The sequence below is a fragment of the Primulina huaijiensis genome, chromosome 7, assembly GCF_012295235.1.
Source record: "Primulina huaijiensis isolate GDHJ02 chromosome 7, ASM1229523v2, whole genome shotgun sequence".
Lineage (NCBI taxonomy): Eukaryota > Viridiplantae > Streptophyta > Magnoliopsida > Lamiales > Gesneriaceae > Primulina > Primulina huaijiensis.
Genome location: NC_133312.1, coordinates 18,856,243 through 18,873,327, shown reverse-complemented (window position 1 = coordinate 18,873,327; position 17,085 = coordinate 18,856,243). Strand labels below are relative to the sequence as shown.

General features: G+C 37.8%; 1 protein-coding gene and 2 pseudogenes across 3 annotated transcripts; 2 read left to right on the top strand and 1 right to left on the bottom strand.

The window, feature by feature from the left end:
• The first annotated feature begins 2,682 nt into the window (after positions 1 to 2,682).
• LOC140981537 (aminomethyltransferase, mitochondrial-like) lies at positions 2,683 to 4,344 on the top strand (annotated as a pseudogene).
• Positions 4,345 to 7,035: 2,691 nt separating this feature from the next.
• On the top strand, positions 7,036 to 10,489 carry LOC140980435 (formin-like protein 5; annotated as a pseudogene).
• A 194-nt stretch (positions 10,490 to 10,683) lies between these two features.
• On the bottom strand, positions 10,684 to 16,319 carry LOC140980943 (calcium/calmodulin-regulated receptor-like kinase 1). Of its 3 annotated transcripts, none has more exons than XM_073447076.1 (8): positions 16,161 to 16,319; positions 15,084 to 15,451; positions 14,536 to 14,689; positions 13,877 to 14,003; positions 12,342 to 12,427; positions 12,157 to 12,228; positions 11,834 to 12,037; positions 10,684 to 11,263 (listed from the first exon to the last, which is right to left on the bottom strand). In XM_073447076.1, exons 2-8 carry the CDS (start codon positions 15,395 to 15,397, stop codon positions 10,928 to 10,930), a joined length of 1,293 nt encoding a protein of 430 aa, XP_073303177.1. In that variant the 5' UTR covers positions 15,398 to 15,451; positions 16,161 to 16,319; the 3' UTR covers positions 10,684 to 10,927. The 3 variants fall into 3 exon arrangements, with proteins under 3 accessions (XP_073303177.1, XP_073303176.1, XP_073303175.1); XM_073447074.1 differs by having other exon boundaries at positions 10,685 to 11,263; positions 15,671 to 16,318; XM_073447075.1 differs by having other exon boundaries at positions 15,084 to 16,318.
• Between the last annotated feature and the right edge of the window lie 766 nt (positions 16,320 to 17,085).

Below are 17,085 nucleotides of genomic sequence, written 5' to 3'. Positions count from 1 at the left end.
AATCCAGCAAAGGGGAATTCAGGTAGACACGCTCAATTTGGATATCAACTTAGCTAGTGACTGGAGGGATGATATAAAACAGGTGTTAGAATCAACCGGGAGAGATATTCCATATGGATTAAAAATGAGAGCTCTGAATTACGTCTTAGTTGAGGGAGATTTGTACAGGAAAGGTTTGGATGGTTTGCTCCTCAGATGCATAGGTTTTCCAGAGGCTTTGGAGATCATGAAGCAAGTTCATGAGGGAGTATGTGGAGCGCATCAATCTGGAGTAAAGATGAGATGGTTGATAAGGAGGTATGGCTACTATTGGCCGTCCATCCTGAAAGATTGCATCAAATACGCTAAGGGATGCCAACCATGTCAGAAACACGGGAACATCCAAAGAATTCCGGCGGATGAACTCCACAGCGTTGTCAAACCATGGCCGTTCAGGGGCTGGGCCATGGACTTAATAGGGAAAATCTACCCCGCATCATCTAAAGGCCACTCATTCATCCTTGTGGCTACAGATTTTTTCACCAAATGGGTAGAAGCGGTGCCTTTGAAGAAAGCGGAGCAAGGGGATGTCATTAACTTTGTGAAAGAGAATATTATTCATAGATTTGGAATTCCAGAGTCATTGACCACGGATCAGGGAACTATGTTCACGGGCTCAGATATGAGGGAATTTGCAGAAGACTATGGAATCAAATTGATAAACTCATCCCCCCATTACCCACAATCCAACGGACAGGCCGAAGCATCGAACAAAATTTTGATAAAGATTCTACAGAAAATGATGGAAGAGAATCCCAGGGATTGGCCACGGCTATTATCAGAAACTTTGTGGGCATACAGAACATCCAAGAGGACCGCCACTGGAGTGAGCCCTTTTTTCCTTACCTTTGGCCACGATGCAGTGCTCCCATTAGAGATCATGGTGCCATCAATGCGAGTGGCAAGACAAAATGAACTTTCCCTTGAACATTATAATGAAGCAATGATCATGGAGTTAGAAGAACTAGATGAGCTGAGAATCCAAGCGTACAATGCTCTGTTGTTACAGAAACAGAAAGTGGCAAGGATCTATAACAGAAGAATCAACAAGAAAAACTTCCAAGAAGGAGATATTGTGTGGAAAACCATATTGCCCCTGGGGACAAAGGACAGAGACTTAGGCAAATGGTCACCAAATTGGGAAGGACCATTCAAGGTGCACAAGGTCCTAGATGGCAATGCATATTGGCTATCAAGCGCAGATGGCCAACCACACAAAAGATGTATAAATGGCAAGTATCTAAAGCCATACTTTCCAAGCATGAGGGATGAAATAGGAAACGCAAGTGAGTAAAGCAAGCAGATAGGCTGATATCCAGCAGGGAGTTGGCCTTTGGACCACTTTGGCATACCTTTGTTTTTTACTACTTGCATATCGTGAAATATGGAGAACAAAGAGGACTTTATAGCCACTTTCAGGGATCAAATTTTGTTTGAACGGTGATAATTCGAGTCCACAGTAGCTTTCGGGCTGCTTGAAAGGAAATTAAGTGTGTGGGGGAGTCGGCCTTATGGCCACTTGAACATACATTTGGTTGATGTATCTATTATTCTTATGTTATGGGAAATCATTGACAAAATAGGCTTGCTGGCCACTTCTATATATGTGTAGTTACTTCGAAACTTCATGTGATGTAAGCCTTAGGGCCATTGATATAAATGCTCGATTGGCCATGATTTGATAATGAGATTGACGGAGTAAAGTGGGCCATGCAGCCATTACATGACTTGATTGTTTGCATTTGCAGTTATAGACCCATGAAGTAGGCCTTCAGGCCACTTGGAATATGGCAAGAAAAATCACCGAGCGGCGGGGAGTTGATGCTCACCAAGCAGAACAGCGGGTGATAAAGGAAGAACAGAAAAGAACAAGGGCATTATGCGAACCCCAAGAAGACCCAGAGGTTGACTTTGGTATAAAAATAGGCTATATAGCCATTTTGTATGGTTTTTGGCTTCATGTTGTAAGATTTTACTTTAAGTAGGCCTTAGCGCCACTAATGTAAATATTTCGTGGTTATAATTCAAAAAACAAGAAAGATCAATTAAAGTTGGCCAATAGGCCAACTTTTATCATATTGGATTCATTTTGTCTCAATAAGGAATCAGGAGAGGAAATAATCGCGAGCGGGGAGTTTTAAAGCCAACTTATGGTTTTGCTTAAAGGTATTGAAGTGAGGTGGGTTAAACATCCAATACACAACACCCCGTACAAATCCACCTTCGTCCCACATCCAGCACCCAACAACCACAACACCAATCTAACAGTCAACAAATATGAAGCGGAATCACCGCATGCAAAGAACAATAAGTAGATGTGTATGCGGGAAAGGGGTCCGACTGAAGTGCAAATGCATATACGTGTATGCGAGAAAGGGGTCCGACTGAAGTGCAAATGCATATACGTGTATGCGGGAAAGGGATCCGACTGAAGTGCAATGCAAATGCTAGGGACGAGGGAATCGCCTTGAGTGGATGCAGCACATAAGAGCACGTAAGGGCACATAAGAGTTGAGAGGTACCTGTGTTGCAAGATACCCCAAATGACACTAATGCTTAAGTGTCGAATGCACCGGAAAACTGAGGCCAACCCATGGTCAATTCTCAATCCAGTATTACCTGTGAAGGGCAAACATGCAATACAAGATATTTACAAATATGAAAGGAGGGGGATTGTGGCAACTTGGTCAATCTATTACTCGCCGTTTGGCTCATGGAGACAAAAAGACTATAGCTCGTCGGTGCTTTTCATCTGAAGCTGATCTAAAGAAAACTGTTCTGTATGACTTTCATGTCGCCCATGGTGGGAAAATGGTGCCTTTTGCGGGTTAGAGAATGCCGATCCTGTACAAAGATTCAATCATGGACTCTACCAGCCTATTTGATGTTTCCCATATGCGTAGTCTAAGTCTTAAAGGAAAGGACTGCATAGTTTTCCTTGAAAAGCTTATCATTGCCGATGTCGTTGGGCTTGCACCTGGGACTGGGACTTTGACTATCTTTACAAATGAAAAGGGAGGCTCAATAGATGATTCAGTAATCACGAAGGTGACAAATGATCATATATACCTGCTTGTTAATGCCGGCTGTAGAGACAAGGATCTTGCCCATATTGAGGAACACATGAAGGCATTCACATCAAAAGATGGCGACGTTTCATGGCACATCCATGATGAGCGTTCCCTTCTAGCTCTGCAGGGGCCTCTAGCTGCCCAGCTTTCCAGCACCTGACTAAAGAAGATTTGAGCAAGATGTACTTTAGTGACTTCAAAGTGATAGACAGCAATGGATCGACATGCTATCTTACTCGGACAGGGTACATAGGCGAAGATGGCTTTGAAATATCCGTCCCTTCAGAGCATGCTGTTGATCTTGCAAAAACGATTCTTGACAAATCTGAGAATAAGGTAAGATTAACAGGGTTGGGAGCTCGAGACAGCCTTCGTCTAGAAGTTGGACTGTGCTTGTATGGCAACAACATGGAGCAGCACACAACACCTGTTGAGGCAGGATTAACATGGATCCATTTACCCCATCCACAGGACAAAGGCTAATGTATAGCCAAAATCCCTCCAACCCAAAACTCCCCCAGGAATACCGCGCTAATGAGTAAAAGAGGACAACTCAAACAGACCGTCTAAACGAGTACAATCATCTATCCTACAATTCTCAGAAAAGAGTCGAGGCGTCGAGGCAAGACCAAAACCTCCATTTACGATCATCCCTCGTACACTTCAAGGCCTCGCATAACTTAAAGTTAATCGGGTAAGCATGAAGAAAGAAATGCAATTCCAACCAAGGTGATAAATAAATTATCAGATAAATAAGGAGCCAAGAAATATGGAGTGCAATTCAAGAAGGAAGAATGGATTACCCATAGCAGTAGACGGCGGGCCAAAACTCGAGTGGACACCCATGAATAACCCGGAAGCGGCAGAGAACTGGCTGAAACCGGCGGCGTGGGCTTGAGAAGAAGAAGAAGCCACGGTGCTGGAGTCACGGAGAGGCGCGGAAGAAGAACCTCGAGCCACTGTTACACCCTCGGCAACCACAGCAGGGCCGGCGAACGCGACGGGCGGCGGAGTAGTAACAGCGACGGGAGCAGAGATGATGCCCGAAACGCTGGAATCAGAAAGGTGCGCCGACGTTTGGGCCATACAGCTTCTTCAGGAAGCAACGGCGACCGCAAAACTCAATTCCCGTGAAAGCGCGATGATTGAAGGACGAAGGGGGAGTAGGGCTGGTGAAGCAGCGTCTTCCACACCAGCAAAGGAGAGTAATCGGATGAAGCGACGGCAAAGAATGATCGAATATCTTGAAGGCACAACGATTGAAAGACAAGAAAGGAAGGGTAACAATCTTCCCCTAGCAGCGAAGAAAAATCAGACGAAGAGGCGGGAATGAAGAAGTGAAGAGATCACAGGCTACAGAATTTGAATCAAATGAGAGTTGGGCTTGGGTTAGTGGCCCACTGCTGAAAATCCAATTAACAGATAAGTGATTATAAGCCACTGCAAATAAATGGGTCAGACCGGGCTTACATACAAGCATTTTGGCCCACGGGCCAATGCTTGCGGGGGGCAATTGTTTGGGCTAAAAATAATTAATTATGGAAGCCCAATTTAATTCACAAGCCCAAGTTAATTCTCAAGCCCAAGTTATTCTGAAGCCCAATTAAATAAGCCCATAGCAGACTAATTCTTAATCGGTTCAAAACTGATCACTGAGCGTGGAAGAGGAAGAAGAACGTGGGAGGATAGGTGGAAATCGTGGCGTGAGTGGGAAAGATCATGGGCTCATGGGGGAGTGGAGAGAAACTGCACCACACTTGGAAGAAAAAGACATCGGCAAGCACAGACAACTCTACAGACAAATCTGCAAATACTCTCTGCAAAATTTTCAATATTCAAGCACTAGTTTTTTAAGCGTTCCAGTATATTTCTCGCATTCTAGGTCTTGTCCTTTTAGATTTCAGCAATTTTATGTGTTATATTTCATGTCTTGTAAATTCCTACTGTTTATTGAAAATATAAACGATGTCGGGGGTTTATTCTTCAAATTCCATTAGTTTTCTTCATTTTGGCGTTATATTAGTTTAGGAGATTAGAACCGACGATCGAATTTAGGATTCGCTTTCGTTTGATAGTTAGAAGTTAGATTTTTACTGTTTTTCACACAAATCGGTGCATCTTCGCACCTGGCACGCCCGCAAACCAAATATTGTGCAAACATATACATATGAGGATTTTTGTTGTAGGAGTTGATGGATCCAATGCTGAAATTATTCACTATCAACATATCCAAATTCCAAAGTGTTTACAATTGTCATAGCTATATTTTTTATTATTTTATTTTGATGTTTGTGAGATACTTAATAAATTGGTTAGAAGAATTATAGCTATGTCTGATTTTTATTAATTTATTTTGATTTTTGTAAGATAATCAAAACCAATTTGATTGTTGTTTTTTATTATATTTTTTTAAAATTTATAACGTACAACTTCATTTATAACTAAATTTATTAAACAAACCGTAATAACCGACCGTAATAACCAAACCGTAATACAAAAAAACCAAACCGGATCGAATTAAAATGGTTTGGTTTAGGATTAGGCAATCGAAAAACCGTAAACCGAAAAACCGAACCGAAGTTTATTAAAACCGAATCAAACCGACCGTTGCACACCCCTATCTAGAAGTGATATAATCATTTAAAAATTTAAAACTATATATAAAAATATATAATATTTTTATAAATTTAAAAATTAAGTAGATAAGATATGATAGTTTTAGATAACTTATAAATTTAAATATGCATTTATGATAATTTTTATCTTATATATAATATTTTTATAAATTTAAAAATTAAGTAGATAAGATACGATAGTTATAGATAACTTATAAATTTAAATATGCATTTATGATAATTTTTATCCAATAAAAATTGCGTATTTTTGTAACTCATATGGGTATTTTCGGTATTAAAAAATTTGAGACGAAGGTAATGGAAGGCCCTCATATTTTATAACATAGAATATTTGGTATCTTTGCGTCACATTTTTTAAATACCGAAAACACCCCTATGTGTCATTTCATTTCAGGTTTTACTTAAAATTTTGTATTAATTATTTGACAGGTAAATTTAGCTACGAATTTAATTTAACGAGGAGTTTTGGATCATCGATTTTTTTAAATGGCATTTCAAATCTAAATTTGAGAAAGGGGAAACTTTAGCAAATTGATTTTTATGGGGCTTAAAAATAATTGTAATTATCTCAAATCAATAAATAGATAAAATAATACATAAATATGATAAAATAATACATAAATATGATAAATTTAAGTCTGATGCATTAATTCTCATATTTATAAAAAAAATAAAAATCTCAAAATTACTATCTTTATTTGTTTTTGCAACTAGATCATATTAAAAATTGCTAAAAATTTGTCAAATCATTGTCGGACACACTTAATGATAATTAAAATTAAAAAATAAACATCTAAATTATAGACATAATTTATTATTTTAAAATAAAAATGCATACGTTCAAAATAAACAGATACGATTGATTGTTGCTTAAGCACACTTAATTAAACGCCTTAATTACACTTAATTCGTTCAAAAATGTAGTTCGACAGTTTTTTTCCTGCTTTTCTCCGAAGCGGGGCGTTTTTGTCGAGCTTCAAACTTAAACGCGTTTAAGTGGAGCTTAAGTGGGCTTTTTAGAACATTGATTTAAGCTAAAGGTGAGAGATAAATCGAGCTTTTCTTGAATCGAAGCTGATGGTAACCAATTTAAACCGAGTTTTAATCCCTTTTCTTGGCTTTTACACATCCCTATTGACTTGTGCGGTTATTTGTCTTTCTCCTGAATATTAATTTGAACATACCCGCTAGATTCCAGCTCTTTTGGGGAGGGCCCCTCAAGATTTTTGGTTAAAAGTCAGTGGTAGGGACATTTGAAAGCTGTTCTTAAGAAAATATGGTATAGCATATGTGGAATTTCTCGTGAAAGGCTTGACCTTTGAACGTGTATCTTTCTTGGTTTCATTGCTGGTCTGATGCTATACAAGCATTTTTCTCAGATAGATCAATGAAGATAACAAAGGGAATGACATTGTTAGTGGCTTTCGTTGTTCTGGTACTCGGTATGGTATCACCTGGTGTGGAGAGCAAGTGGGATGAACAAGAATCATCACCCCGCTATCGAATCGGTTCCGGGGAGGTAAATCAGCAGATGGTATGTGAAGTACTACTCTTTTTTAGGTTTGACTCATATACGTTAGAGGGACGGAAGTTAATCGTCTCACTCTATTTTGTTGACACAACTTGCATTTTGAGCATGGAGTCACTGCTAATGTTGCATATGCATTTGTCATTTCTATGTTATCAAGTGTCTAGATCACATCAAATATCTGATAGAATTTCTTGCCACAGGCTGAGTTGTTAAAGACAAATTGTAGGCTTGAGTTGCTGCATGCAAGGAAAATTTTTCGAGAAATTAAATTGCCTGTAGAAGAAGAGAATGAGGAACTTTTTACTTCTTGGTCATCCAGAACAGAAACGCTTGTTACTGTCGATCCTTCTCGGGTTGAACAAGTTGTTCAAAAAGGTTTTGAAAAATATGTGCTTCCTAAGACCAAATATATGTTAGCAAGGCACTATTCTTCTACAGGACGTAAGTTAGCTCAGACATCAGCAGAAGTGTCTGATGTGCAGTCGAATGAGCAGAAGACGAGCAAGAGAACCGTGGTGGTTGCTATTGTTGTCACTGCTTGTGTCACGCTAGTTGCATACGCCCTGCTGTTTTTCTGCTGGCGTAGATTCGGGAGGGGAAGAAACCATAAGAGGAGGCTTCACAGCTCAAGCTTAAACGACTCTTCCTTTGGTATATATTTCATTTTTTAGATTTATTAATGTGTTTTCTGTTGCATCTTTTTATCCTGATTTCTTTTCTCGTTTTTCAATTGCTATTTGCATTGCCTCTTCACACAAGTCGTTTGGTTTAGGAACTCAAATGAATGAAGAAGACAGCAAACTGAAGCAGAAGAAGATAAGTACTACGTTTTATGTGGCGTCACATTCAGTGAAAGATTCAAAAGTCGAGATTCCAGTTGGAACTTTCTCTGCATCCACCGCCGATTCCACTGGAGAAATTGGGCAGTTGCAACCCGAAAAAGCTGCATGCTTCCCTCTCCCGACACCACCACCACCACCACCACCCCCTGCACCAACACCATCAGCAAAACCTTCATGCATTGGCCCCTGTCCTTCACCACCTATGCTTTCTGGTGTCAAGACTGGTCCCCTTGCTCCGCCACCATGTGCCCCTATCCCTCCACCTCGGGCATTATCTAAGACCAGTCCCCATGCTTTGCCACCGTGTGCCCCTATGCCTCCACCTCGGCCACCACCCAAGACTAGTCCCCATATTCCTCCACAACCATTTGCCCCTATCCCTCCTTCTCGACCACCACCCTGTGCCCCAACCTCTCCATCTCGGTCACCACCCAAAACTGGTTCCCATACTCCGCCACCATGTGCTCCTATCCCTCCGCCTCGGCCACCACCTGTGGGTTTGAAATCTGTTCCAGCAGCACCTTCTCACCCCTTAACTTTAGGTCCACCTAAAGCTAAGCTGAAGCCTTTCTTCTGGGACAAGATCTTGCCCAACCCTGATCATTCAATGGTTTGGCATCAGGTTAAATCTGGGTCATTCAAGTAAGTATACTGGATGCTGCTCTTGATTAGATTTGATATACCTCACCTTTCTAATTGGCAAAAGATGACTTGATCAACAGGTTCAATGAAGAATTGATAGAGAAGCTATTTGGCCACAGCCCTGTTGGCAAAAACCATAATGATGCACGCAAAAAGTCTTCATCTCAAGATCTTTCAATGCAACATACTCGAATAATCGATCCCAAAAAGTCTCAGAACCTATCAATTCTTCTCAAAGCATTAAATCTAACAACTGAAGAAATTTGTGATGCTCTTGCAGAAGGTAATTTTGTTGTTCTTTAAGGTAGGGACACGTTAGTTTTTGTAGAAGATTCAATTTCATCCCAAAATCAACTAATATTTTTGATAAACCAGGTACTCAGCTCCCTCCAGAACTGATTCAGACATTGTTAAAGATGGCACCTACAGCTGAAGAAGAAACCAAATTGACACAGTATACCGGCAAAGTTTCTCTACTAAGTCCTGCCGAGAGATTCTTGAAAACTTTGATCGATATACCATTCGCCTTTAAGAGGCTTGAATCGTTGCTTTTTATGTGCACTCTTCATGAAGAAATGTCAATGTTAAAGGAGTCTTTTGTAGTCTTGGAGGTGAGACATAGTACTGTCATTTGGTCAGGATGGCCCGGATTCGAGCCAGTAGAGAGATATTAATCGTATTCAATTTAACATAAATGCAAGTCGGGTCAAGTTTGAGCTTGAATTATATTCCGATTAATATACAAGCCGAGTTTGGGATTCGTTGGGATGTTCTTAATCAGATAGCCGAACTCACCCCCCAAGTCCAAGTTAGTTCTTTAGGGAAGCATGGACTCCATATGTTTGAACCTTATTTGACTGAAATTGGATGTCCCAAAGGGATTAATTTCTTACCTAAACTCAACTCTCATATCTTAATTGATAGGTCCAGTGAGTCATTGCTCCATTAAGTTATCCTAAAAATGTAGGCAGCCAAATAAAAACTTGTTTTCTTTATATGTTGCAGGAAGCTTGCGCAGAACTGAGGAAAAGCAGGCTATTTCTTAAACTTCTGGAGGCCATCCTGAAAACCGGGAATCGGTTGAATGATGGGACGTTCCGTGGCAGTGCAGAAGCTTTCAAGCTCGACACACTACTAAAACTATCAGACGTTAAAGGAGCTGATGGAGAAACAACGTTACTACACTTCATTGTTCGAGAGATAGTCCATTCTGAAGGCATACGATTTATCCAAGCAACCAAACTAAGCCAAGCAGAAAACAATACCCAAGATTCATGCCAAAATGATGTCCACAGCATCGGTTTACGATTAGTCTCAGGTCTAGGCAGCGAGCTTGAAAATGTCAAGAAAGCTGCCGCCTTGGATATTGACAGCTTATCAGAAACTGTGACTAAACTTGGGAACGCCCTCGTAAAAGTTAAGGATTTCTGGAATTCAGACATAGAGAATGTAGCAGAAGAAACCGGGTTTCGTCTGAGTTTGAAGAGTTTTTTAGACAACGCAGAAGTTAGTGTTGGTTGGTTGGTTGGTTGAGGAAGAGAAGCGTATGATGGGTCTTGTGAAGAATGCTTCAGATTACTTCCATAGAAATGCCGGGAAGGAAGGTTTGAGATTATTTGTCATAGTTCGGGACTTTGTAATGATTGTTGATCAAATATGTAAAAAATTAGAGAATGTCACAAAAGAATGAAATTATTACAAGCATACATTGATTGCTTTTATGTGAAATTATTCTTAATTTTCCATTGGTTTATATTAGTCAATTTCTCAATGGGCATTCCTGGACGAATAGATTAATGTTCAGTCGAACTCGAATTTCCATATATTTGAGCTCGACTTCGACCAGACTTATATGGATTCCAAAACGTCGCTTGGCAAACCATGAGAACCAACCTCAGTTATCATGCAACAGAACTCGTATTTGTGCTATAAACACAGGCAAACTTGATTTCATTTCATTCCAGTGTTCAAATACAAAATTGGAGAACTAGAAAGATAAGGGCACAATTGTTGTCAACATTCTAACAAAGATCATCTCACTCTGGCCTGACAATCTAGATCATTTAAAGAAAAACACATGAACGTGCTGTTTCTAAATCCTATAAAGGCTAAAGATAAGTTATAGATTAAAAAAAAAGACCATGAACAAATCTGAAACATCACCATTTAAGCATCGACCGAGTCAGTCGCGCTGTCAATAGATTCTACTCGTCTGTGCTCAGGGATTGTACTCCGGCGGCCCAACTGATCCATATTAATTGTTACTTCATCCGTTCTAGGAGTCGAGGATTCGAAGTGTTGTTTACCAGTATGTCTGGATTTGATAATCTTGGAGAATACCTGAACAATGTCCCTCATAGATGGTCTTCTCCTAGGAACACGATTCACACATTTGTGGGCGAGCGCAGCAACCTCATTAAGTTCTTCCACATCAAAACTTCCATCGAGTCGAGGATCGACTATTTCCTCCCACCCATCTTTCCCTTCTGTATCCATAGTCGCCTGAAAGGACAACAAATTAGCTACAGAAGGCAGAAGTGTGATCATATGACTGCAAGTAAAAAGTGGTGTAGACTACAATTAACACAGCACAGTTTTAATAAAACCAAACGAGTTTTGTTGCTTATAATAATTCAATGTTTTGCAGTCATAGCCATACCTAGTATTTTCGGAAGATAGAAAGGAATGCTATTTTCAAATAACGGACTTCAAACTGGCAGTTCTCACCAGATCCAAAACAAGGAGAAATGTGGTAAAAATATTAGGAAGAGATTGCTCCCTTTTGTTTATCGTTGTATAAATTCCAGAGGAATCGTAGAGAGATCAATCTATGACAGAGTTACCATTCTGATTCATAATATTCGCTAGTTCTTCTTCCACAACTTTTGTTAATGGAGCACATCTAAAACAAGATCTTCAAGATGGCAATAATGGAATTTGTACGAACGCAAACCAGAATCTTTACAAAGCAAATTTTGAGTACATAATAGTATTGCCAGCAAAATATGATGAACTTTCAAATTACTTAAACCATGCAACGTCAGTTAATCGTGAATAATAAAATTAACATACCAGATCAACATACTCCATAAGACCCTGGAGAGGGTTTCTTCCAGCAACAAGTTCAAATAGCAACACGCCGTAACTGTAAACATCGCTCTTCTTTGTGAATGACCGTGTAGATACGTATTCAGGATCAAGATATCCAAAAGTCCCTCGAATGTTTGATGCCTGTTTGTTAACCATTTCTTCCCTCGAGAGTCCAAAATCAGCTACCTGCATCAAAGTTTATGTTGAACAAGAACGCCTCTGGATGTTCATTTTTTTAAAGTAGTTGCGATTTAGTCACTTCGGCATATCCTTTACATTGGGAAAAAAAGCAAAATGAATTGTACCCTGGCTCTTATAGACTGGTCCAACAAAATATTGGATGATTTGATGTCTCGGTGTATTACAGGAGGAACAGCCTGATGGTGGTTGTAAAAAAAATCAAGAAAAATAAATAAATAATTGCGAGGAAACCACAATAAGAAGTCACAAAAGAACAACAGTAGCTATGAAATAAACTTCTTAAACTTACACCATCATGGAGATACTCTAGACCCCTAGCCACATCAAGAGCTATTTGAACCCGCTCTTCCCAATTCAATGGCTTCAATTTCTCATCTGCATATCAAAAAGGAAAAAAACATGATAATGAAACTGACAGAAAACAAGACAAAGAATACGAGATAAAAGAAATCTCACAACAAAGCAACTAACACATGAAAAAATTCAAATCACCCTACAAATTTATGACTAAAATATGTTAAAAAATATATTAATGAATAATGCAATCTTATCGTTGACCCCATCACAAAATGGTAAAGTAAAACAGACATAGGGTGTCAAATTTATAAAGATCAGTTGTTTTATTGAGAAATAAACATGAAATCGTTTACAATAATTATCAACCAGGAATATCTTCCAAATTTTACAAATAGATCGAGCACCGATAAAAAAAAACTGGGAGTTGAACCACTTATCAAGAGAATTAAAATTACCTTGCTCAAATTCCTTAAAAATCAATTAACTAGTCAAGAAATAAACGTTTTTTGCATTAATTTTGAGGGGCTAGTCCAAAAACGTTTTTCTAAAAAAAATTCAATCCATAAGTTACTGCATATTTCAAGACAGCTACACAGTACATAATCATTACACAATCATATTTTTTCTTCCTTTTGTTAACCAATATCATGCTAATTCGCCCTTTCTGCATCATCATTAAACAATATTACCTCATTAGACGTCAAATCAACTTTTAAAAATATAGCACCATTTCAAAATCCTTTTCAAAATCATAAAAAACCTTGCTAAGAGTTTTGAATTGAAAGTGGACACAAATCCGAGGGCAGGAAATAATACTTGAATACGCATGTATTCATAATTACCCGCACTGAATTTTTTTGGCTTTGTCACTAACTTTCCAGAAACAATCTGGCAATGGTAAACAAAAATAAGTAATTTCAAATAACTCGTTCATATAAATAAAAAGACACCGATTCCACTAAGCCAAAATTCATTATAGTCCCCCATTTTTCAACCAAATATCAAATTCATCAATGCGTTTTTTGATTGCTTCAATCCTTATATAATTTATTCAATTCCGTTCTTTTAACACAAATCTGACACACCAATTTGATTGTTTTTGTACCTTCTACTAAAATGTTTTATCAACTTCAAATCATGCCCATCCTCTAGATATGCAAACAAATGAATAAGAACAAAATGAAATGTTTCCATTCTTGTAATAGTCATACCGGTTTAATTTCAATAGTGTACAAATTCATGGCTATGAAAATTGACATACCTTCAATGGTGTACAAATTCATGGCTATGAAAATTGACAAACCGAAATTATGGAATTGACAAACTAAATTGTCATTGCTTGCATGACTAGGTGTTAATATTTACAGCAATGGATAAAACAATTCTTGGCCCAATTTTGTGTCAAATGGGTGAAATAGCAGCAACTATATAAACATGGAATGAAATTGATGCGATTTTCATTACACATGAATGATTTTCCTCTTTCTGATTAAAAATGAATTTACACAAATAGGCATGTTAACTTACCATACAAATGAGAAGCCAAACTTCCTCTGCTCATGTAAACATATATAAGCATATGCTGGTTTTTCTCAGCACAATATCCAACCAAATTCACAAGGTTTCTATGATGTAGCCTTCCTAACAACATTACCTGAGAGGGAAATAAACTGAGAGTTAAATATGACAAAAGACTGGCAATTGATGGTATCGCTTTGAAACATGCAATTTACCATATTACGTATCGAGAAACACGATATTTCTTCTCAAGAACCAAGAGGAAATTTCCGTTTCTGAATATCTCAATAAAGAGTTTTAAGCTAATATCTTTTGCTAGCACATTTCATTCAGAAGAGTTACCTGATATATTTGAATTCAGACACAGTCTTTGAATTTTAATTTTATAAACCAAACAAAACAAGATGAACAATTATCCTTTCTCATATGAATTTATGAGCAAACTTGTTTCAATTTACAGTTGCCATCCTTTGCCAATGGTAACAGAATTCATCACCTTAACTAATAATAGTGCCCCTCTTTTCGCACTAGCTCAATTTCATGTAAATACTGTATCGTTAAGGCATCAAAATCGTAGTAAACAATACGTGTCTTTCAAGATTTGTCATATTTCCATGCTAGGCCAGACAATCAAGCGAGGAAATAAGAAAATCAGCAACCAGAGGTACCTCTGTTTGAAATTCTTTCTCCCCTTGCTTAGAATCATTGGCAAGTACTTTAACAGCCACAGTCTCACCAGCCGGCATCTGAGCTTTATAAACAGGACCATATGCCCCTTGACCAATTAATGTAGTGAAATTATATGTTGCTTTCTGCAAATCCCTGCTTATGCAACAATCAAAACTAGATTGTGATGAAAACTGAAGCAACAATTTATGATTATGCAGATCTTCTAGAGATGGAAAAAAAATTATCTTTACAAAGATTACATGAATGTTCAGACCCAACAACATTACATACCTTATCCATCCTAGAATGGTAAATTTAACCAAATCACAAAAAGTTATATTTTCTTCTATGATAGCCTATTGTAAAAGCATTATTAATCAATTGGCTTTCCATGTGCGTCCAAGACAAAAAAATAAATAGTCATCCATAGACAAATCTTAGAAGCAGATAACATAATATATATAAGTTTCTTCCTCTCAAATGCCAAATGGATCAATGTTAAGCCGAATGCCAATGAAAGCAAAGAACAGGCAGAAAGAACACATACCTGTAAGAATACTCCAATATCCCAGAAGCAGAAATCACATTTGCTTTCTTAAGTCCCCTCAGCCAAAACTGCACCCCATTCGGTACGGTCGATTTTGGTGACTCAGTTCCAAACGACGAATCCGACAATATGTTGCAAGAATCAGCCCCATTTGTACGAATTGGGATGGTTGCAGTCCTCCTAGAGCTGTTGTTCCCTACTTGTGAACGATTCCTATGGTACTTATAACAAAAGAATGCAATTATAGCCAAAGCTACTCCAATAACCACTCCTATCGATAACCCAATTATTAAGCCAGATGACTCCCCTTTCATCTTTTAAACCCAGTACCACTATATATAATCAGTCAATGTCATCCATCCATAAACCTTCAAAGACAGCACAAAAATAATTAGGTGGCTATCTTGATTCTTAGTCTCAGACCAAGAAAAGCATGAAAACCCAGATTTTTTTTAAAAAGAACTAAAGGAATCAGATTATTACATTTGACAGACGTGAATAGCAATTTCAGTTCAATAAGATAATACGAATCATCTTCTAATTAAACGGAAAAGAAACTAAGAAGCATGTCCATTAATAAAATTTACCTCTTGCAAAGCATTATACTGTGGGTACAAATGTGCCAATGCTTGAAAAATTGGATAATCGAGTCATAACGGAGATTAAAGTCAGCAAACAATAGCCGACAGGAAAGATTGTACGATCAATAGACCTCGCTCAAACTTCACACGAAGTAGCAAAAGCGACAAAGTCAAGATCTTCCCACAATTTAGTCCACAAACAAACACAAAAATGCGTAAAAAAATTATCGAAAGAAACCCAGCTACCCACGCGAGATCGAATTGCAAAGAAAAAGAAATGAGAGAGAGAAAAAGACCCTCACTCAAAACCCAGAAAAACAAAAGACCCAACAAAAAACGCTTTCCAGAAACAGCAAAAATCATTTCGAAGAGAAACGCATAGCAAAAGTAAAGCAGAAGGATCCCATCTAGAACAACTCAGATTGAAACCAGCGATTGCCGCCTTTTTTTTTTTTTACAAGTGTCACCCAGATTTGAACGGAGCAGTTAACGATACCTTCCAAGGAAAAAGACCCAGAAAGTGCTTCGAAAAAGCAAACAAGACGGAAAACGGAATCTTGTGCGAGAGTAGTTGTAATGAATCTTTGCAGAGAAAGAGGAAACTGCGGCAAAGCAATTGGGCAAGCAACAAGAAATGGTGTTCTCCGGGAAATATTTCGTTTTACACAGGAAAAACGAAAATCAATTGAAATTGAGGTGGATTTCCCATTATGCCCTTTCCAGAAAAAGGATGTGTTTGGCATTATAAATAAAGATCAAACTTGAATTAAAAATATTTAGAACTGGTTACTCTCCACACGTGATGCGTATGTGTACAGTCTTTTTTATCATTATTGATGGACTAAAGTGAAATTTGACAAATTATGGAGGGACTAAATTGATATTTGAATTGTTGAAATAAAAAAAATAAAAATTAAAGTGTACGTTGAAATTTAAAAAAAAAAACAAAAAACAAAAGTTTAATATTAGTATCATATAAGAGGTAAAGTTGGAAGAAAAAGTTGGTGTCTTTCCTAGACGATTACGATCATGTCCTCAACTTTAATAAAATAGAATAGATTTAACAGACGGAATTAGATTCAAATTTGAACCCATAAATAATATTCCCAAAACTATAAAAGATGTAATTTATCAATCAATCAATATTATAGATTGAATAACCTTTTTGGTGCATTGCGAAAGAATACAGACATTCATTTACTGCTATAATAAGTATGACAGATTAGATTAATGATCTTTATTATCCATTTATAACATACTGAAAATCAATGTTACAAAAATTATTAAAAATTAATTGAAATTTGTTTTTATAAAAGGTTTTTTTGAATTATTTTATGGTATAAATGTATTATTTCAACAAATAATTTTTACTTTTTATTTTTTTGTTATCTTTTATGGTTTAGGGTTAAAGACGGTGTAAT